The sequence below is a fragment of the Equus przewalskii genome, chromosome 19 (genome assembly GCF_037783145.1).
Source record: "Equus przewalskii isolate Varuska chromosome 19, EquPr2, whole genome shotgun sequence".
Classification (NCBI taxonomy): Eukaryota; Metazoa; Chordata; class Mammalia; order Perissodactyla; family Equidae; genus Equus; species Equus przewalskii.
Genome location: NC_091849.1, coordinates 37329208 through 37344162, shown reverse-complemented (window position 1 = coordinate 37344162; position 14955 = coordinate 37329208). Strand labels below are relative to the sequence as shown.

The 14955-nt window shown below is 42.2% G+C and overlaps 3 protein-coding genes across 10 annotated transcripts in view; 2 read left to right on the top strand and 1 right to left on the bottom strand.

Moving 5' to 3' along the window:
- TBC1D22B (TBC1 domain family member 22B) overlaps positions 1-14380 on the bottom strand; it is a 66747-nt gene extending 52367 nt beyond the window's left edge. The window contains exons 1-2 of one of the 5 annotated variants that reach the window (XM_070584497.1): positions 13746-14380; positions 1390-1446 (exon numbers count right to left, since the gene is read on the bottom strand). In XM_070584497.1, the coding sequence (XP_070440598.1) occupies positions 1390-1446; positions 13746-13801 (113 nt within the window). In that variant the 5' untranslated portion in view covers positions 13802-14380. The remainder of the gene's footprint in view (positions 1-1389; positions 1447-13745) is intronic. The other 4 variants (XM_070584496.1, XM_070584500.1, XM_070584499.1 and 1 more) reach the window with 4 other exon arrangements.
- The window catches only part of TMEM217 (transmembrane protein 217), a 28373-nt gene continuing 27457 nt past the window's right edge, over positions 14040-14955 (top strand). The window contains exon 1 of one of the 2 annotated variants that reach the window (XM_008528773.2): positions 14040-14154. The gene's annotated coding sequence lies outside the window, so the exon portion shown is untranslated. The remainder of the gene's footprint in view (positions 14155-14955) is intronic. The other variant, XM_008528776.2, reaches the window with a different exon arrangement.
- The window catches only part of TMEM217B (transmembrane protein 217B), a 39741-nt gene continuing 38831 nt past the window's right edge, over positions 14046-14955 (top strand). For 2 of the 3 annotated variants that reach the window (XM_070584503.1, XM_070584505.1), the window contains exon 1: positions 14046-14154. The gene's annotated coding sequence lies outside the window, so the exon portion shown is untranslated. Of the gene's footprint in view, positions 14155-14374; positions 14463-14955 lie in introns of those variants that run through there. The other variant, XM_070584506.1, reaches the window with a different exon arrangement.

Here is a 14955-nt window from a genome sequence, read left to right as displayed (position 1 = left end):
GTCCACAGTGCCTGCTACACTGGCCAACAGACCAGAGAGCCTACTGTTGGGAAAACCGGGAAATAGTAGAAATTCATTCTACTTAATGGAAATACCACACAAATATCACAGAAAATATGCTCCCCTTAAGAAGAGCTAATACAAGGTACAAGCTAAGAGACATTAAAGAAAAGCTCGTTGTGTAAGTAAAGGCAATGATTTCACTCCTTCATTCCATAAATGTTTACTCAGTGCCTACTAAGTGCCACATGCTGTTCTAGGTACCAAGGCTATAGTGGTGAACAAAACAAAGTCCTGCCCTCAAAGACCTTACATTCTAGTAGTTTCTGATATAAAAATCATGCATCTTACAGAAAGAACAGCAGTCCTGCTTCCACAGTAATTCAGAAGACTGTACCTTGCCCATACCGGCCAAAATGGAAAAAGAGCACACTGCAGAGTTACAGAAAGTTCACCACACATTCAGTTATTAAAAGAAAAATTACCACATTGATAATGCATATTTGACACAGCATTTTTCCAGGTATTCAAAATACTTTAATGTACGTTATCTTTACTTCCCCATTGACCGTGAAGGAAGAAAGGCTGACTATTACTACAGGCCCCAGGAGGATGAGAACCTAGGGCTCCCATCCCTCTAGAATCATTCAGCTTTCACTACAACTCCAGCTTTCCTAGAAATAGGTCTCTGTAATAAGCACGTCCAAAGATAGAGGCTAAAGTTCTTAGAAAATCTGAGAAGACAACTCATCTCCTCATCTAAATTCATTGTGGCTGGATGATGGCCCATGAGAGAAAGGTGTGAGAAAGCGGTAACTGGGGGTACAGATCCACACCCACACAGCTTGGGTTTAACTAGGGTCTCTGCTGTGTTTGAAAACAATTTATTTGAATTTTACTAGAGAAACAGCCTCCAGAAAGCTTCTAACTCTACTGTATGGCTGGGTTTCCTTGAGCGTGTCAAAGAGAAGGAGGACTTGCAGAATGCCAGCCCTACAGTTAAAAATTCTATTCGCCCTAGTCCTCACAGTACAACTGAGAAAAAGGTGGCAGACCTATATATACTCAGACGCAAGAAGCCCCAGAAACCAGATCTCCTGCTAGAAGATCATCAATCATCCAATTTCAGGACAATATTTAATCAATAAATACTTTTTCACCAGAACAGAGAATCCAACACCAAACCCTACATAGACCAGTTTCCACCTCTGATGTGAGTTACTCTCCCACTTAGTAATGGACTGTTTAGAGGTAAGAGGATTGCTCATCTGATCCAAAACAGAGCAGAGGAGAAAAAGTCAAAGTAGAAACGATCATTCCAATAAAGTAGGGGAGGGGTCAAGGGTTTTGGAAGAAGTACACGCGAGAAAGGAAAATATCCTGACTTACTTCTTGGTGAGCCGAGGGTCCAGAGGAGGGTGCTGTGCTCCATACACAGGCTGGATGCTGCAGGCAAGAAGAAAGGAAGAAGCAAGACGTCAGGAAACCAAATATGTGGGGTGAGTACCACCTGCATCACAAAATTGGAAGGGACTTTGAGAAACAGGTCACCTCCAAGAACACTACATTCAAGCCAAAGGAGAGCAACCTGCTCTTTAAAACTAAAGTCTTTGAGAATGTTCATCTTCCCTGGTGAGGTTTCAGTGCCTTACATACCTGATCGTCGGGAAGTTCTATCTGTAAAGAAGGCAGCATGGAAAGGTAACGGATTTTAGAGTTGGAGAGAGCAGAGTTCAAATGCTAGTTCTGGGAGCAATTACTTCCGTCAACTCGCACTAAACTACTTCACAACTTTGAACCTGTTTTCTCATCTGTAAAATGGGAATACCATCTACCCTAAAGGATCACTTGGGCTAAAAGACAGTGATGCAACACTACCTATCAGGGAAGAGTAACCCAAGGAACTCTCACACACTGCTGGTGGGGGTACAGAGTGGTACGACTACTTCAAAAGACAGTTTGGCCACATCTAGAAGAACAAAATGTACATACTCTAAGACCCAGTGTTTTCACTCTCACATATGTATCTTAAGACAAACATACACATATACGTATCAGAAGACATACAGCAAACTATTCATAGCAGTATGGTTGCTTTTAGCCTCAAACTAGAAATAATCCAAGTGTCCATCAACAGAGAAATATACGGTCATATGTTCATATAATAGAGCACTATACAGCAAGGTAAATATGTGAAGTAAGGCTGCAAGTAATAATGAGAATGAACCTTACAAATGTCATGTTGAGTACAAAACACGCAAAGGATAAAAGAGCAAATACTCTATGATTTATTTATACGCACCTCAAAAACCGGCAAAAATTATTTCTATTCTTTAGGGATGCATCCACAGTAGCAACATTATGAAGAAAGCAAGGAGGGGCCAGCCCAGTCGTGTAGTGGTTAAGTTTACATGCTCCGTTCCAGCAGCCTGGGGTTTGCAGGTTCAGATCCCAGGCACAGACTAGCACCACTCATCAAGCCACACTGTGGCAGTGTCTCACATAAAATAGAGCAAGATTGGCACAGACATTAGCTCAGTGATGATCTTTCTAAAGCAAAAAGAGGAAGATTGGCAACAGATGTTAGCTCAGGGCCAATCTTCCTCACACACAAAAAAAGGCAAGCAAGGAGTGATTAACATAAAAGAATGTGGTTACCTCTGGGGGGAAGGAAGGAGGTGTGACAGAGAACAGACACAAGGGGGCTTCTAGGGTGTTCACTTTGTGATTATTCATCAAGTTATCATACTACACAATTGTTTCATGTACTTTTCTGTAATGATTCACAATAAAAAAAGAGTAGCCTGACAATAATTATATATGAAGTCAAACTGTTGTTCAAGTGCAAAGGTGAAAGAAAAACACGTTTTAACATGTAAGAACTCAGGGCATATGGTTTCCTTGACTCCTTCCTGAAGAAACTACTAAGGGAAAAACTTCAATTAACAAAGAGATACACAACTATAAGGATCCACAACCAAAAATATACAACTATGTACTGGGGGGCTTTAGGGAGAAAAAGGAAAAATAAAATCTTTTAAAAAAACAAAACAGAATAAAACAAAACCCAAAAAAACATAGAGATAAATGGAGAAACTATGGCAAAGGACTGATGGAGAGCATTTAATTGATTTAACCTTAAGACCAAGTCTTAAATTTGAGGCTTTATGGTTGCAGAAGAAAATGTAAAAATAATGTAACTGGTAAACGTTAAAATGGGACAGAGGAGGGCCAGCCCCAGTGGCCTAGTGGTTAAGTTCCGCATGCTTCGCTTCAGCAGCCCAGGTTCAGTTCCTGGGCACAGACCTACACTACTCATCTGTCAGTGGCCATGCTACAGCGGTGGCTCACATACAAAAAGAGGAAGATTGGCAGGGGATGTTAGCTCAGGGAGAATCTTCCTCAGCAAAAAAAAAAAAAGAAAAGAAAAGAAAAGAAAAAAAGGACAGAGAAAAAAGTAGACAAATAAGTACACTGATTTCCTCATCTTTTACTAAAAAGGCTCAAAAGATACTTAAAGCTAATAGCTCAAGTAAGAGGCATAAGGATGTTTTAAGATATAAAATAAAACTAAGAAAAACAATATAATCAACTAAAAGCAGGTAGGGATGGGGCAGGAAATATATACTAATTTCATCATTGCTCATAGAAGGGAGTCAACAGATACTGTCTCAAGAAATATGGTATAAAGTTACATGCAATCACTAGAATAAAAAGATATATATACAGAATATACACATGCACACCCACTTCCCAAAGCAAGTTCAGTCCTTATAGTGGAAGATATTTTGAAAAGAAAATATTAAAAATAGAACAAAGACCAAATATATCAATCTTGCCAATAAATATAAATGGGCTAGACTTACCTATTAAAAGAAAAAGGATTATTATCAACAGGGGACTGGTTAAACAAATTACAGTGTATCTGTTAAAAACAATGAGGCGGGGCCGGCCCCGTGGCTGAGCGGTTAAGTTCGCGCACTCTGCTTCGGCGGACCAGGGTTTCGCCGATTCAAATCCTGGGCGCGGACATGGCACCACTCATCAGGCCATGCTGAGGTGGCATCCCACATGCCACAACTAGAAGGACCCACAACTAAAAATATACAACTATGTACCAGGGGGCTTTGGGGAGAAAAAGGAAAAACAAAATCTTTAAAAAAAAAAAAAAAAAGAATGAGGCAGTTCTATATCCACTGACATGAAACAAACTCTAAAACATTCATTGAAAACAGAGGCAGAATTGCATGCATAATATGCCTCCATTTTTAGAAAAATTTCTAAAATAAAACACATCCACATATTTATATGATCAGGCTTATGTATTTATAGGGTATCTCTGAACAAATACACAAGACACCAGCAGCAGTGGTTTGGAAGAACAACCAGACGACTGGAGGATCCCGTGGCGGACACTTAAGTTTTCACTGCAAACCTCTCTAGACCTTTCTGAATTATTATCATGTACATGTATCACCTTTGTAAGAAACAAATTAAGCAATCTTAAGAGGGTTGGGAGGTTTAAATAGGACAATGTGTAGAAAGCCTCTAGCCCAACTCCTAGCAGGCGGTGGGGTAGATGTGCACACGTTAGAATGCAGCCCAGCACACACTCAGTGCCCAAGAAATGCTGGTTTTCTTCCTCCCTCCCATTTTTGTAATTTATTCTTCACACAACATTTAGAAAATAGAACAAGTTTGCCAAGTACCTTGTGTGACATAACAGATGTGATCCGAAAGTTGCTTTTAAACAATGTAATCAGTTCAACCATTTTCACACTGATTTCTACTACAATTCCAGAGGGAATATTCTTGCACACGATCTTTAGTTATGGACACGGCCCTGACCCTTTTAGTTATAAAAATCTCTACTCTCTAAACTTCTCTGCAAGGTTTTTAAGTCATTTGTAAACAAACCATTACATATACTAATAAGAAATGCAAAAATACTACTTTAATGTGTTTGCAGAGTTTCCTAGGCAGAGGAAAAAGAAAGAGAAAATAAGAGAGATCAAAGAAAAAAGGGAAAGTTTGGCTTCAAGAGAGAAAGCTTACACAACACCAAAATTAAAGCATAAACAAAAAAACCAAAAAGGCACTGATTTGTACTTTAACGTTTGCAAATACCCTAAGATGAGTACATTTGAACTCCAAGTTCACAAGCCTATTTGTAGTAACATATAAAGATCAGAGGATAAACTGCAGGAAGATCTCAATGGGCCGGTTAGGTTAGGTGACTGGGTAGAAAAATAAGAGGGAATAGCCTTAGATCCTCTCCTTAAAAGAGTATTTCTATCTGCCAGTAATCCATGCAGAAAAAAACAGTCCTAACTGTGCAGGCTTAAGGGACAAAGGCTGTCACTTACTCTCCAGGAAGGGAATCTTAAAATCATGGCAGACGTTTTTTTTAAAGATTTCAGCCCAACATTCTGGCACAGCCAGAAAGACCAAGATAAATGCTGGACTTCATCAGTAAAGGTGTCAGAGCCCACAATGAATTCGTTAACATGTTCGTGAACTAAGTCATGATGTATCTGTACCTGGAACATTTTGTATTATTAATCAGTGTACTGAATCTCAAAAAGGAGAGGCAAGAAGTTAGAAAAGCAAACGAAACCAAGATGATCACAAAGACTAAATGAAGATAGACTGAAAGAGCTTGGCAATTAGGGTGCTCGATTTCCCGGCACTTACAATTTACCTATCAGCCTGTCCCATCCCTTGTCCTCCCAAACCCAAACTCAACTCTAGAGCAGGCTGGTCTCCACTCCGCCCTCCAAACACACCTTCATTACCATATTGGGCTCTTCTCCCTACTTCCTTTCCAAAGTCATATCCATCCTGAAACATGCCCTCCAAATTCTACACCCCCCATGAGACTTTCTCCAACTCTACCCCGGTGTCCACTAACCCATATCTTCTCTGATTCCCTAAAATACAAAAGTCAGGGTTTATACTGCTTTTACAAACTATTTTTTTAAATAAACTAGATTTAGATCACAATTTAAGGCACACCCAGGTAGGTGCTCAACACCTACTTAAGTAATAAGACGCCGTGAAGTTGAAACCCCGGCTCATCCCTCCCTCCCTTCCTATGAAGCAATCTTATTAAATCAGGCATTTTTCTTTTTACATTTTTATTTTCTATGTATGTATCCATAAACAACATATAGCATTGTTTTGCATATTTTTAAATGTTATCTAAATGGCTTCACACGGTATAAATGACTTATTTTCACTCTAAATCATAAACATTACTTTAAATATTAGTTAACTTCATGGCTGGCTGGCTGATCTCCCCAACATAAATTTTAAAAACATTTGCTCTAACACAAGGGTAAAAAGCATTTAATTCACGTTTTCGAACACAAAGAAAACTACAGAGAAAAATATAACAAACATCCATAAACCCATCACACTGATTTAACAAATGTTAACAACATCACATTTCCTTTAAGAAAATAAAGCGTTAGATGACTGAAGTCCCAGTTGCCATCCCCAGGCCACTTCCCTTTCTCCCCAAGAGAGAACTACCCTGAAGAGCGTAGGAAATCCTTCCCATCTGTTTTTATATGTTTACATATATTCATGAATCCATAAACAACATACATTCATGTTTTAAAACTTTACATAAAAGACTGCACACTGTACATATTCTACATCTTGCTTTTCTCACTCAACAACGTGTTTTCACCCAGCTCCACTTTTAAGTTTTTCTGATTACAAAAGTGACATATGCTGAGCGGAAAAACCGGAAAGTCCATCAAACACAGCATCCTCACCAGGGGAGGCCACGGTGCCAAGTAGATTTTCACCTTCTAGAGAGCATTGGGGGTGTCACGTCTTTTTCTATAGTCCCCTCACCACCTGGCAGAGCATGACACACACCAGCAGGCAATGAACAATATTGAGAGAGTGAAGACTGGAACTCTGCAAACCCAGGCCTCTGCTTAAGCTGACTCTTGTCCAGCTAGATCTAAACACTGGAGGCAAACACACTGAATCTCAGAGAAATCTCTCTGCATATGCAGACAAAAGAATGCCACAGGATGTGCTGCGACTGAGACAGAACAAGGCAAAAATCCCAGTCAACCTCCACCATTCTCTTTAATAAAACCAACACCACGGAATGTGTTGGCATAGCTAGTTTACATAGTTGGAACAGGGCAAAAGCCTTGGTAGATAAAATCAACAGGTGTTTGCTTGGCGCTGACAAAGGAGCTAAAGCAAATATGGGAACAGAGCTATCCAATTGAAAGCCAAACGTGTTGGCAACTGATTCAGGTTCACACACACACTCGATGGCAGTCTTCCAGAACTGGGGATCTACGCTGTTCCGGTGATAATTTAGTATCTTCTAGTCACTTACTTTATCAGTAAAACATTTTCAAGCTAAGAATAGGTTGTAAAGTACCTGCTCAGACAGACTGGGACCATCACACTGAGTCTACTATTAGATTCATTCTCTTTATGAAAAATGACCAAATAAGAGAGGATTTAGTTAAAAATCTACGGGCTCCTAAGTAATTTAAGTGATGAGACATTTTCCTCAACTTCATTTAATGCTAAAAAAGAGTTCCTTGACTTTAACAATAAACACTTTTGCTTAAAAAGTGGGAGAAGCCCTTCCCAGAAGGATTGGAAACAAGAATGTGAGAAATGAGCCAGGCATTGGCTCACATTGGTCTCCCTCATTCCAAGTCTCATCCACTTCTTTTCACTGCAAGCGTTCCTTGGACTCGATGAGGTGCTCGGACAGAGGGTGTCATAATCTTAGCAGAGACTGAGGGAAGGGGGAAGCAGTAGTAGAAACAGCATGGACCAGGAGTCAAAAAATCTGCAGTGTGATTTGGGACAAGTCACTTTCCCTCTCTGCCCTCCATTTCCTCACTTGCAGTGGTCTTAGAGTCGAATTCTAACATTCTACAATTTCATGACACTCAGATGTTCAGCAGGACCAGCAATTTGCTACTTTCAAAAGCACAAGATAGGGGCCGCCCTGTGGCCAAGTGGTTGAGTTCCCGTGCTCCACTTCAGTGGCCCAGGGTTCGTCAGTTTGGATCCTGGGCACAGACTTACACACCGCTCATCAGGCCATGTTGTGGCAGTGTCCCACACAGAAGAACTAGAATGACTTACAACTAGGATGTACAAGTACCTACTGGGGATTTGGGGAGGAAAAAGAAAATGCACAAGACAGAAAGGCCCACCTTCAGCAGCCCCTCACCATCAGCGCCCCCCTCCCACCATCTACTCCTACCTATCAAGCGTGCCGGAGGTGAGTGAAAGAGCAAAAGAGAAATACCCATTGACAAAAGTTGGACTAGGTAAATTTAAGCTTAACACTCAACTTCAGAACTGGTAAGTCTTAGAGCTCACTTAATCCAAACCTCTCACTTCATAGACAAGGAAATTGAGCACAGAGAATTTAAGTACTTTGCTCTAAAACTTGGCTTTTTCTCTAAGTATATGACACCACAACCTTAAGTGACTACCTAAGCCAGAAACCTGGGAGTGGCACCTTCTTGTCCCTCACTCCTCAGATCCAATGATTCACCGAGTCCTGTGGATATTCTCAAACTTGACCTCTACTCACCAAGACCTAGTCCAAGCCATCATCGCCTCTCCCTCTATTGACTGCAAAAGGCTCCTAACTAAACTCATTTCGATCCCCAGCAGGGAAGCATGGATACTGGCAGTACAGAAGGGGAGGGGAAGCTGGAGTGTTTGGAAGTGTGCACGTATATGTGGGAAGGGTGTTTGTACCAATAACTGGTGGGTCTTGCTGGCATTCAGTGGGCAGGAGCTAGGGATGTTAAACATCCTACAGTCCAGTACTACCCAGAATTAACTCACCCAAAACACCAACTGTGTGTCCCCATCCCCATTCATTGAAAATATTGGTCCAAGCCATTTTCCTCAAGGCAGGCAGAATTATACATATATTTCCTGAGGAAGATTAGCCCTGAGTTAACATCTGTGCCAATCTTCCTCCACTTGATACATGGGTTGCCACCACAGCATGGCTGACAAGCAGTCTAGGTCGGCACCTGGGATCCAAACTCATGAACCCGGGCTGCCTAAGTGAAGTACACCAAACTTAACCACCAAGCCATGGGGCCGGCCCCCAGAATGATATTTCTATAAATGCAAATCTGATCCTGTCACAGCCCCCGCCAACCTCCTAATGACATCCCACTGCTCTTGGGATAAAGATCAAAGTCCTTACCTTGGCCCATCTTTCCAATCATGAAGGGCCTGGAAGACTTAGAGAGTTTGGATTTTATTCTAACTACAAATGAGAGGTCTGTAGAGGGGCAAGAAGAGAAGCAGGAAGACCAGTCAGGAGGCTACAGCAGTAGCCCAGGCAAGAGAGGACTGAGGCTGATCATGACAGCAAGGGGAGAAGTGGTGAGAAGAGCTCAGGTTCGGGATACATTCTGACAAGACAACAGGACTTGCTGATGAATTGGATGTGGCAGGAAAGGAACAAGAAGAGCCAAAAAACACTGGGATTTTTGGTCTAAGGAACGTGGTGAAAGGTGCGACCACTAAATGAGATGGAAAGGACAGCTTTGCAAGAATGGGCAGAGGTGGAGATCAAGAGTTCTATTTGGACGTGTTAAGTGTGAGATGCTGATTAGACAGCCAAGTGGAGGTGCACAAATTGTTCAAGATCCATACAGCAAAAGCCCCTCGCAAACAGAACTCAGGTTTCTTTCAATCTGATTCAGGGCTCTTTCCTCAGTGGGTCTCAAGGCACAGCCCCCAGATTAGCAGAAGCAGCATCACTTAGGAACTTCTTAGAAGCTCAACTTCTCAGGTGCCACCTGAGACCTACTGAAACAGAAAATCTGGAAGTGGAGCCCGGCAATCTACACTTTCACGAGCCCTCCAAGTGACTCACTGAAGTTTGAGAACATTGCTCCAAGTCCTACTCCTCATCGATAACGAACACCGCATAGCCATAGTTGCCCTGCATCAGGCTTCTCTGTGCCTCCAAAAACCCTCTGCCTAACTAACAATAAAAGGTGCTGCCAACCCCCACCTCCTGCTCAGGACTCACTGGGGGCTCCAGACACACCACTGATCAAAGTTTTTCAATTCCAGTTTCAGAAACTAGAGCAAAGGGGAGAAACAAATAAAAATAGGAGCTACTGTAATCACAATTATCATTTTCCTAACAGCTAATATTACTGAGTACCTCTTAGGCACTTTCTATGTGTTATCTCCTTTATTCCTCATAACAGCCTTATAGGGAAGATACTCTGTCCCCATTTTACAGTTGGGGAGACTGAGGGACAGAGAGGTTAAGTACCTTGCCCAAGGTCACGTAACTAGAAAGTGGCAGAGCTGGGATTTGAACCCAGGCAGTCAAAACCTGCAATCTTTTTTTATTTTTTTTTTAGATATAATTGACATATAACATTGTGTATGTTTAAGGCGTACACTGTGTTGGTTTGATACATTTATTTACTGCAATGATTACCACCATAGCTTAGCTAACACCTCTATCTCACCACATAATTATTATTTCCTTTTTGTGGTGAGAACAATTAAGATCTAGTCTCTTAGCAACTTTGACATTTATAATACAGTGTTGTTGACTATAATCACCATGCTGCGCCTCAGATCTCCAGAACTTATCTACTAGTTGCAAGTTTCCAGAGCCCACATTCCCAACAACACGGCCTCCTATCTTCCCAGGCATCCACGCAAGGACCATTTGATGTATTAAGTACATGGGGCTCTTATGAATAACTGAGAGAACACAAAAAGATATTTAATTCCATCAAGTTACCATATGACCCAGCAATTCCACTCTTACACATACTCAAAATGGAAAACATATGTCCACAGAAAAACCTGCACATGAATTTCATAGAATTATTCCTAATAGCCAAAAGTGAAAACAACTCAAATGCCCATCAACTGATGGATAAACAAAATGAGATATATCCACACAATGGAATATTATTTAGCCATAAAAAGGGATGAAATACTGATACATGTTACAACACGGATGAGCCTAAAAAACATTATGCTTAATAAAAGAAGCCAGTAACAAAAGGCCTTGTCACATTATTCCATTTATATGAAATGTCCAGAATAGGCAAATCCATAGAAACAGAAAGATTAGTGGTTGCCAGGGGCTGGAGGAGGGGGGAGGGGGGTGGGGAGTGGCTACTAATGGACATGAGGTTTCCTTTTGGGGTGAAGAAAATGTTCTGAAATTAATGTTGACAGTTGCACAAAACCATCTATACTCTAGATGAATATACTAAATAGTACTGAATTGCACACTGCAAAAGGTTGAATTTTCATGGTATGTGAATTACATCTCAATAAAGCTGTTATTTTTAAAAAGATGTTTAATTCATTTTGAACTTAGGTTACTGTACTATAGAAAATTCTTATTTGTTGTCATTAAGGTTGCTGGATCATGACCAAAGAAATTGAAAGTAACCTGCCATCACTTTCAATTTGCAAAGAAGAGTAAACAAGTTTCACTTCTAGGTTGCCATGGGACCTAGACACGGTCATCTATGTCATTTCTCCACTCAGGAGAAAGTTTCTCTTCACTAAAAAGTACAAAAACAAAAGTTCTATTCTTGAGAAAATGCCCTAACATTTTCCTTGAACCAAAGCACTTTCTATCTAAAAGAACTTTAGTTTTCTCCCATAATCAGGGGCTCCTGGGGCTTCCCAGCTAAAAGCATGCAGCTGAACAATATTTCTCTTCCCCAAGAAAGGCACTAAAAACTATTAGGAATCGGGTTAACATTTTAATGCCTTAAGATAAACCGTGAACATAAAGACCTAGGACTCGGGTAAGGATCTGAGAAACATTCTTTTAAATGTTTACTTGCTCTAACAAGAACAGCAATACTAACAACTAGTATTTATTGAATTACTATAATGTGCCAAATAAACACTGTCCTAGGTTCTTTACAAATAAGATGTTTAATTTAGTCCTCACTGTAACCCTGAGGAAAGTATTTGTATTCTCATTTCACGGATAAGGAAACTGAAGCCCAGAGAGACTGAGTAAATTATTTGTCCTTGATCACACAGGTAACAGAGCCAAAATAATACCCCAAGTCTTTCTGAACACAAGTGTTCTCTCCTCTATCCCTCTATATTCCTCTTCAAAATGAAAAAGGAAGCCAGAAACTTGAAGAAACCAAAAAGATCCTCTTCCTATCTCACAAAAGTAGTGCTTTGAAAATAAGTTGACCAATCCTATAGTGCAAAAGAAGAAATAGAGAAACCAAAAACTGTTAATAACAACCAGCAGTCAGTAAGCACAAAAGACCATGCCATGTCCCACATCCCAGATACTGCTTCCTGACTTAACAGTTTTCCAACTGATTCTGATCATAACCTTAGGATGTTGAAATTTAATGATCTCACCATGGAAAACCCCAGAGAACAGCAGTTAGCGGGACAGGAGAGCTCACCAGACCAGGAAGGAAAAGGAATCAGTTGGCAGGAAGTGATGCTATCTAAAAACACAGAAGTCTTCAGCATTAATATTAACACTGTAATTCCTCAGCACTTTAATCTGAAGCTATCTCTGCATTGCCTTGAATTATTTTAATACTGTATTACTAAAAGCTGATTCCCACTCTATTCTCCACATGTCTAATAGGATCTTGAATAAAATAAGACTGCTATGTGGCCACCACTGACCCTCATTTCTCTCTTGCTATTAAAAAAAAAAAAAAGGTCACAAGTTCAAAGGATTATCCCAGAAGGATAAGACCTGAATCAATCAGGAAAGGCTGCATGTGGGGCACAACCAAACATGAATGTCATCACCAAGTAGACTGCAGCTGGCAGAAATCTTAAATTTGCTACTGAAACATACACTGATCCTTAGACTTCTCAGGACTCTGCTCAAAACAAATTGAAACTATAAACCAACAACAGTTGGATGGATGTACAGTTGCTAAGCATACATACACCAAAAAGGGGGGGGGGGGGAGGTGGAGAAGTAGCTCAGAAGGTCTGCTCTCCAACTAAATAACTTAAGAATGAAAGAACTTAGCGCATTTGCACAAGAATAACACTACAACGCAGTAGGAAAGAGGCCACTTGGGGTTGAATAAATCCTTAGATAATGCTAAAGAAATAACCGCGATCCTCCGGTCACCACGTATTAACTCCTAACGGGAAAAGAGCAACTCAAGATAAAGTAAGGTCGAACTTGAGAATTTTCCTCACTTTTCCTGTGCCCCCGCAGATGGTCCCAAGCTCCCACCAGAACCTTGTGGGAGTCCAGGAGAAAGATTCGTGCGTACTGAGCTGGGGGAGCAAGGGAGGGGGTCATCCTCATGCAAACAACCACCTGTGCGTGGTGGAGACCCCCTAAGACGGAGTTCTGTTTAAAGTGAAAAGCACCTCTGGGGGTGGCCCTCCTAACCCAGGACTGACACTGACTACTCATCCAACTCCACGGTCCCTTCCCCGGGACTCTGGCCACCTCCCGGGGGAGGGCAGCCTCTCCTGAGCCCTCCGCCCCCAGAGCCCAGTCTGCTTCCACAACCAGCCATCGCTAAAGCCTGCTGCCTGCTCCTCCGCCTGACAGCTGCTCTGCCGCCACCAGGCAGCCCCAGCTCCTCCAGCCCAGGTTCCCCAAACCAGCCTTCCGGGGTCGGTGGCGCCCCAGGCCCGCAGGATTTAGGATTTAGGATCTGGAAGGGTTTGGTCCAATCCCCTCTTCCTCTGCGTCCTGGGCTCACCTCCCCGGCAGCTTGGCGCTCCTCTTCCAAAACTGCTTGCTGTTCTCGGCGGCCATTGCTCTGGCCCGGGGAAGGCCTTGTAGGCGGGCCACGGGGGTACGCGGCGAGAAGCCCCCAGGACCCCGCAATCGGAGGGCCAACCCAGGCCGCTTCCCCACAGCCGGTCACCCGCTCCCAGCTCCTGGAGGCGCCATCTTGGATGTGGGCACCCCCCAACCCATCGCCGCTGCCATTGGTGGGCTGCCCGGAGCGTGGTCGGACGGACCAATCGGGAGCCGGGATCCTGCAGGCCGCTGAAGCCGAACGGTAACGTCAGGCGCTGGGCACACAGGTGGACCAGGGAGGCGGAGCTTGGACGAGCAGGGAGGCGGGGCTGGAAGTTCCTGCTCCCCAGGAGGGGAAGACGCAGGTAAAGAAAGGGACCTAGGGGAAGGAGGAGGGGGTGCTGTTTACTTTGGGGAGAATGAGGCTCCTGAGTCTAATATTTTTTGTAAAGAGAGAGCATGTGTATTTATATACATAAATCTTTGACCTAAAAGTAAGGGCCTGTGTGTTGGTTGCAACCCGTTTTTAGCATCTCCCAACTAAGTTACACTCTGGTTATTACCCTCCCCTTCTCTGTGACGTTTGGACCCGGATTTTTTTTTTCTTTTTTTTAAATCTATGAAGGAAGATCAGTACGGATCCGATAGTCCAGGGTTGCTAACTGTTCAACACGTGAGTAACGGTTAGTTCATAAGAGTCTCCCTCTCTGCTGTTAGTTGAAGACTAAATTCGAATGATCTAATCTCTATTTCAATCAATAACTGCCGCTTTCTGACTGTGAGAACCCAGATGCTGACAGTGTTTAGGAAACGTTCTTACTTTATCCATCCAGTTCAGACTACTAAGGAACATTTCTTGCGAGAAAGTAGAATTATCTCCATGGCATGAATCGCAGAGATTAAGGATGTACTCTCAAACATCTTAATTTCCCTTATTAATCTATTATAAATCTTTCACCCTTGAATTCATTTTCAGTCTAATGTTGACTCAGAATGAGGTTCAATATTAGTATTTTGAATCCTTTGTATGTCTTGTGGGTGTTTTTTGCTCTGAGTTACTGTGGTTGTATACCACGGTAATGGGGGGGAGCGAGGGGGAGGCTGAGGGAGGCAGGGAGCACATCCAAGTCCAGAGTGCTTTTTGTCCCAACAAAGGACTGTTGAGA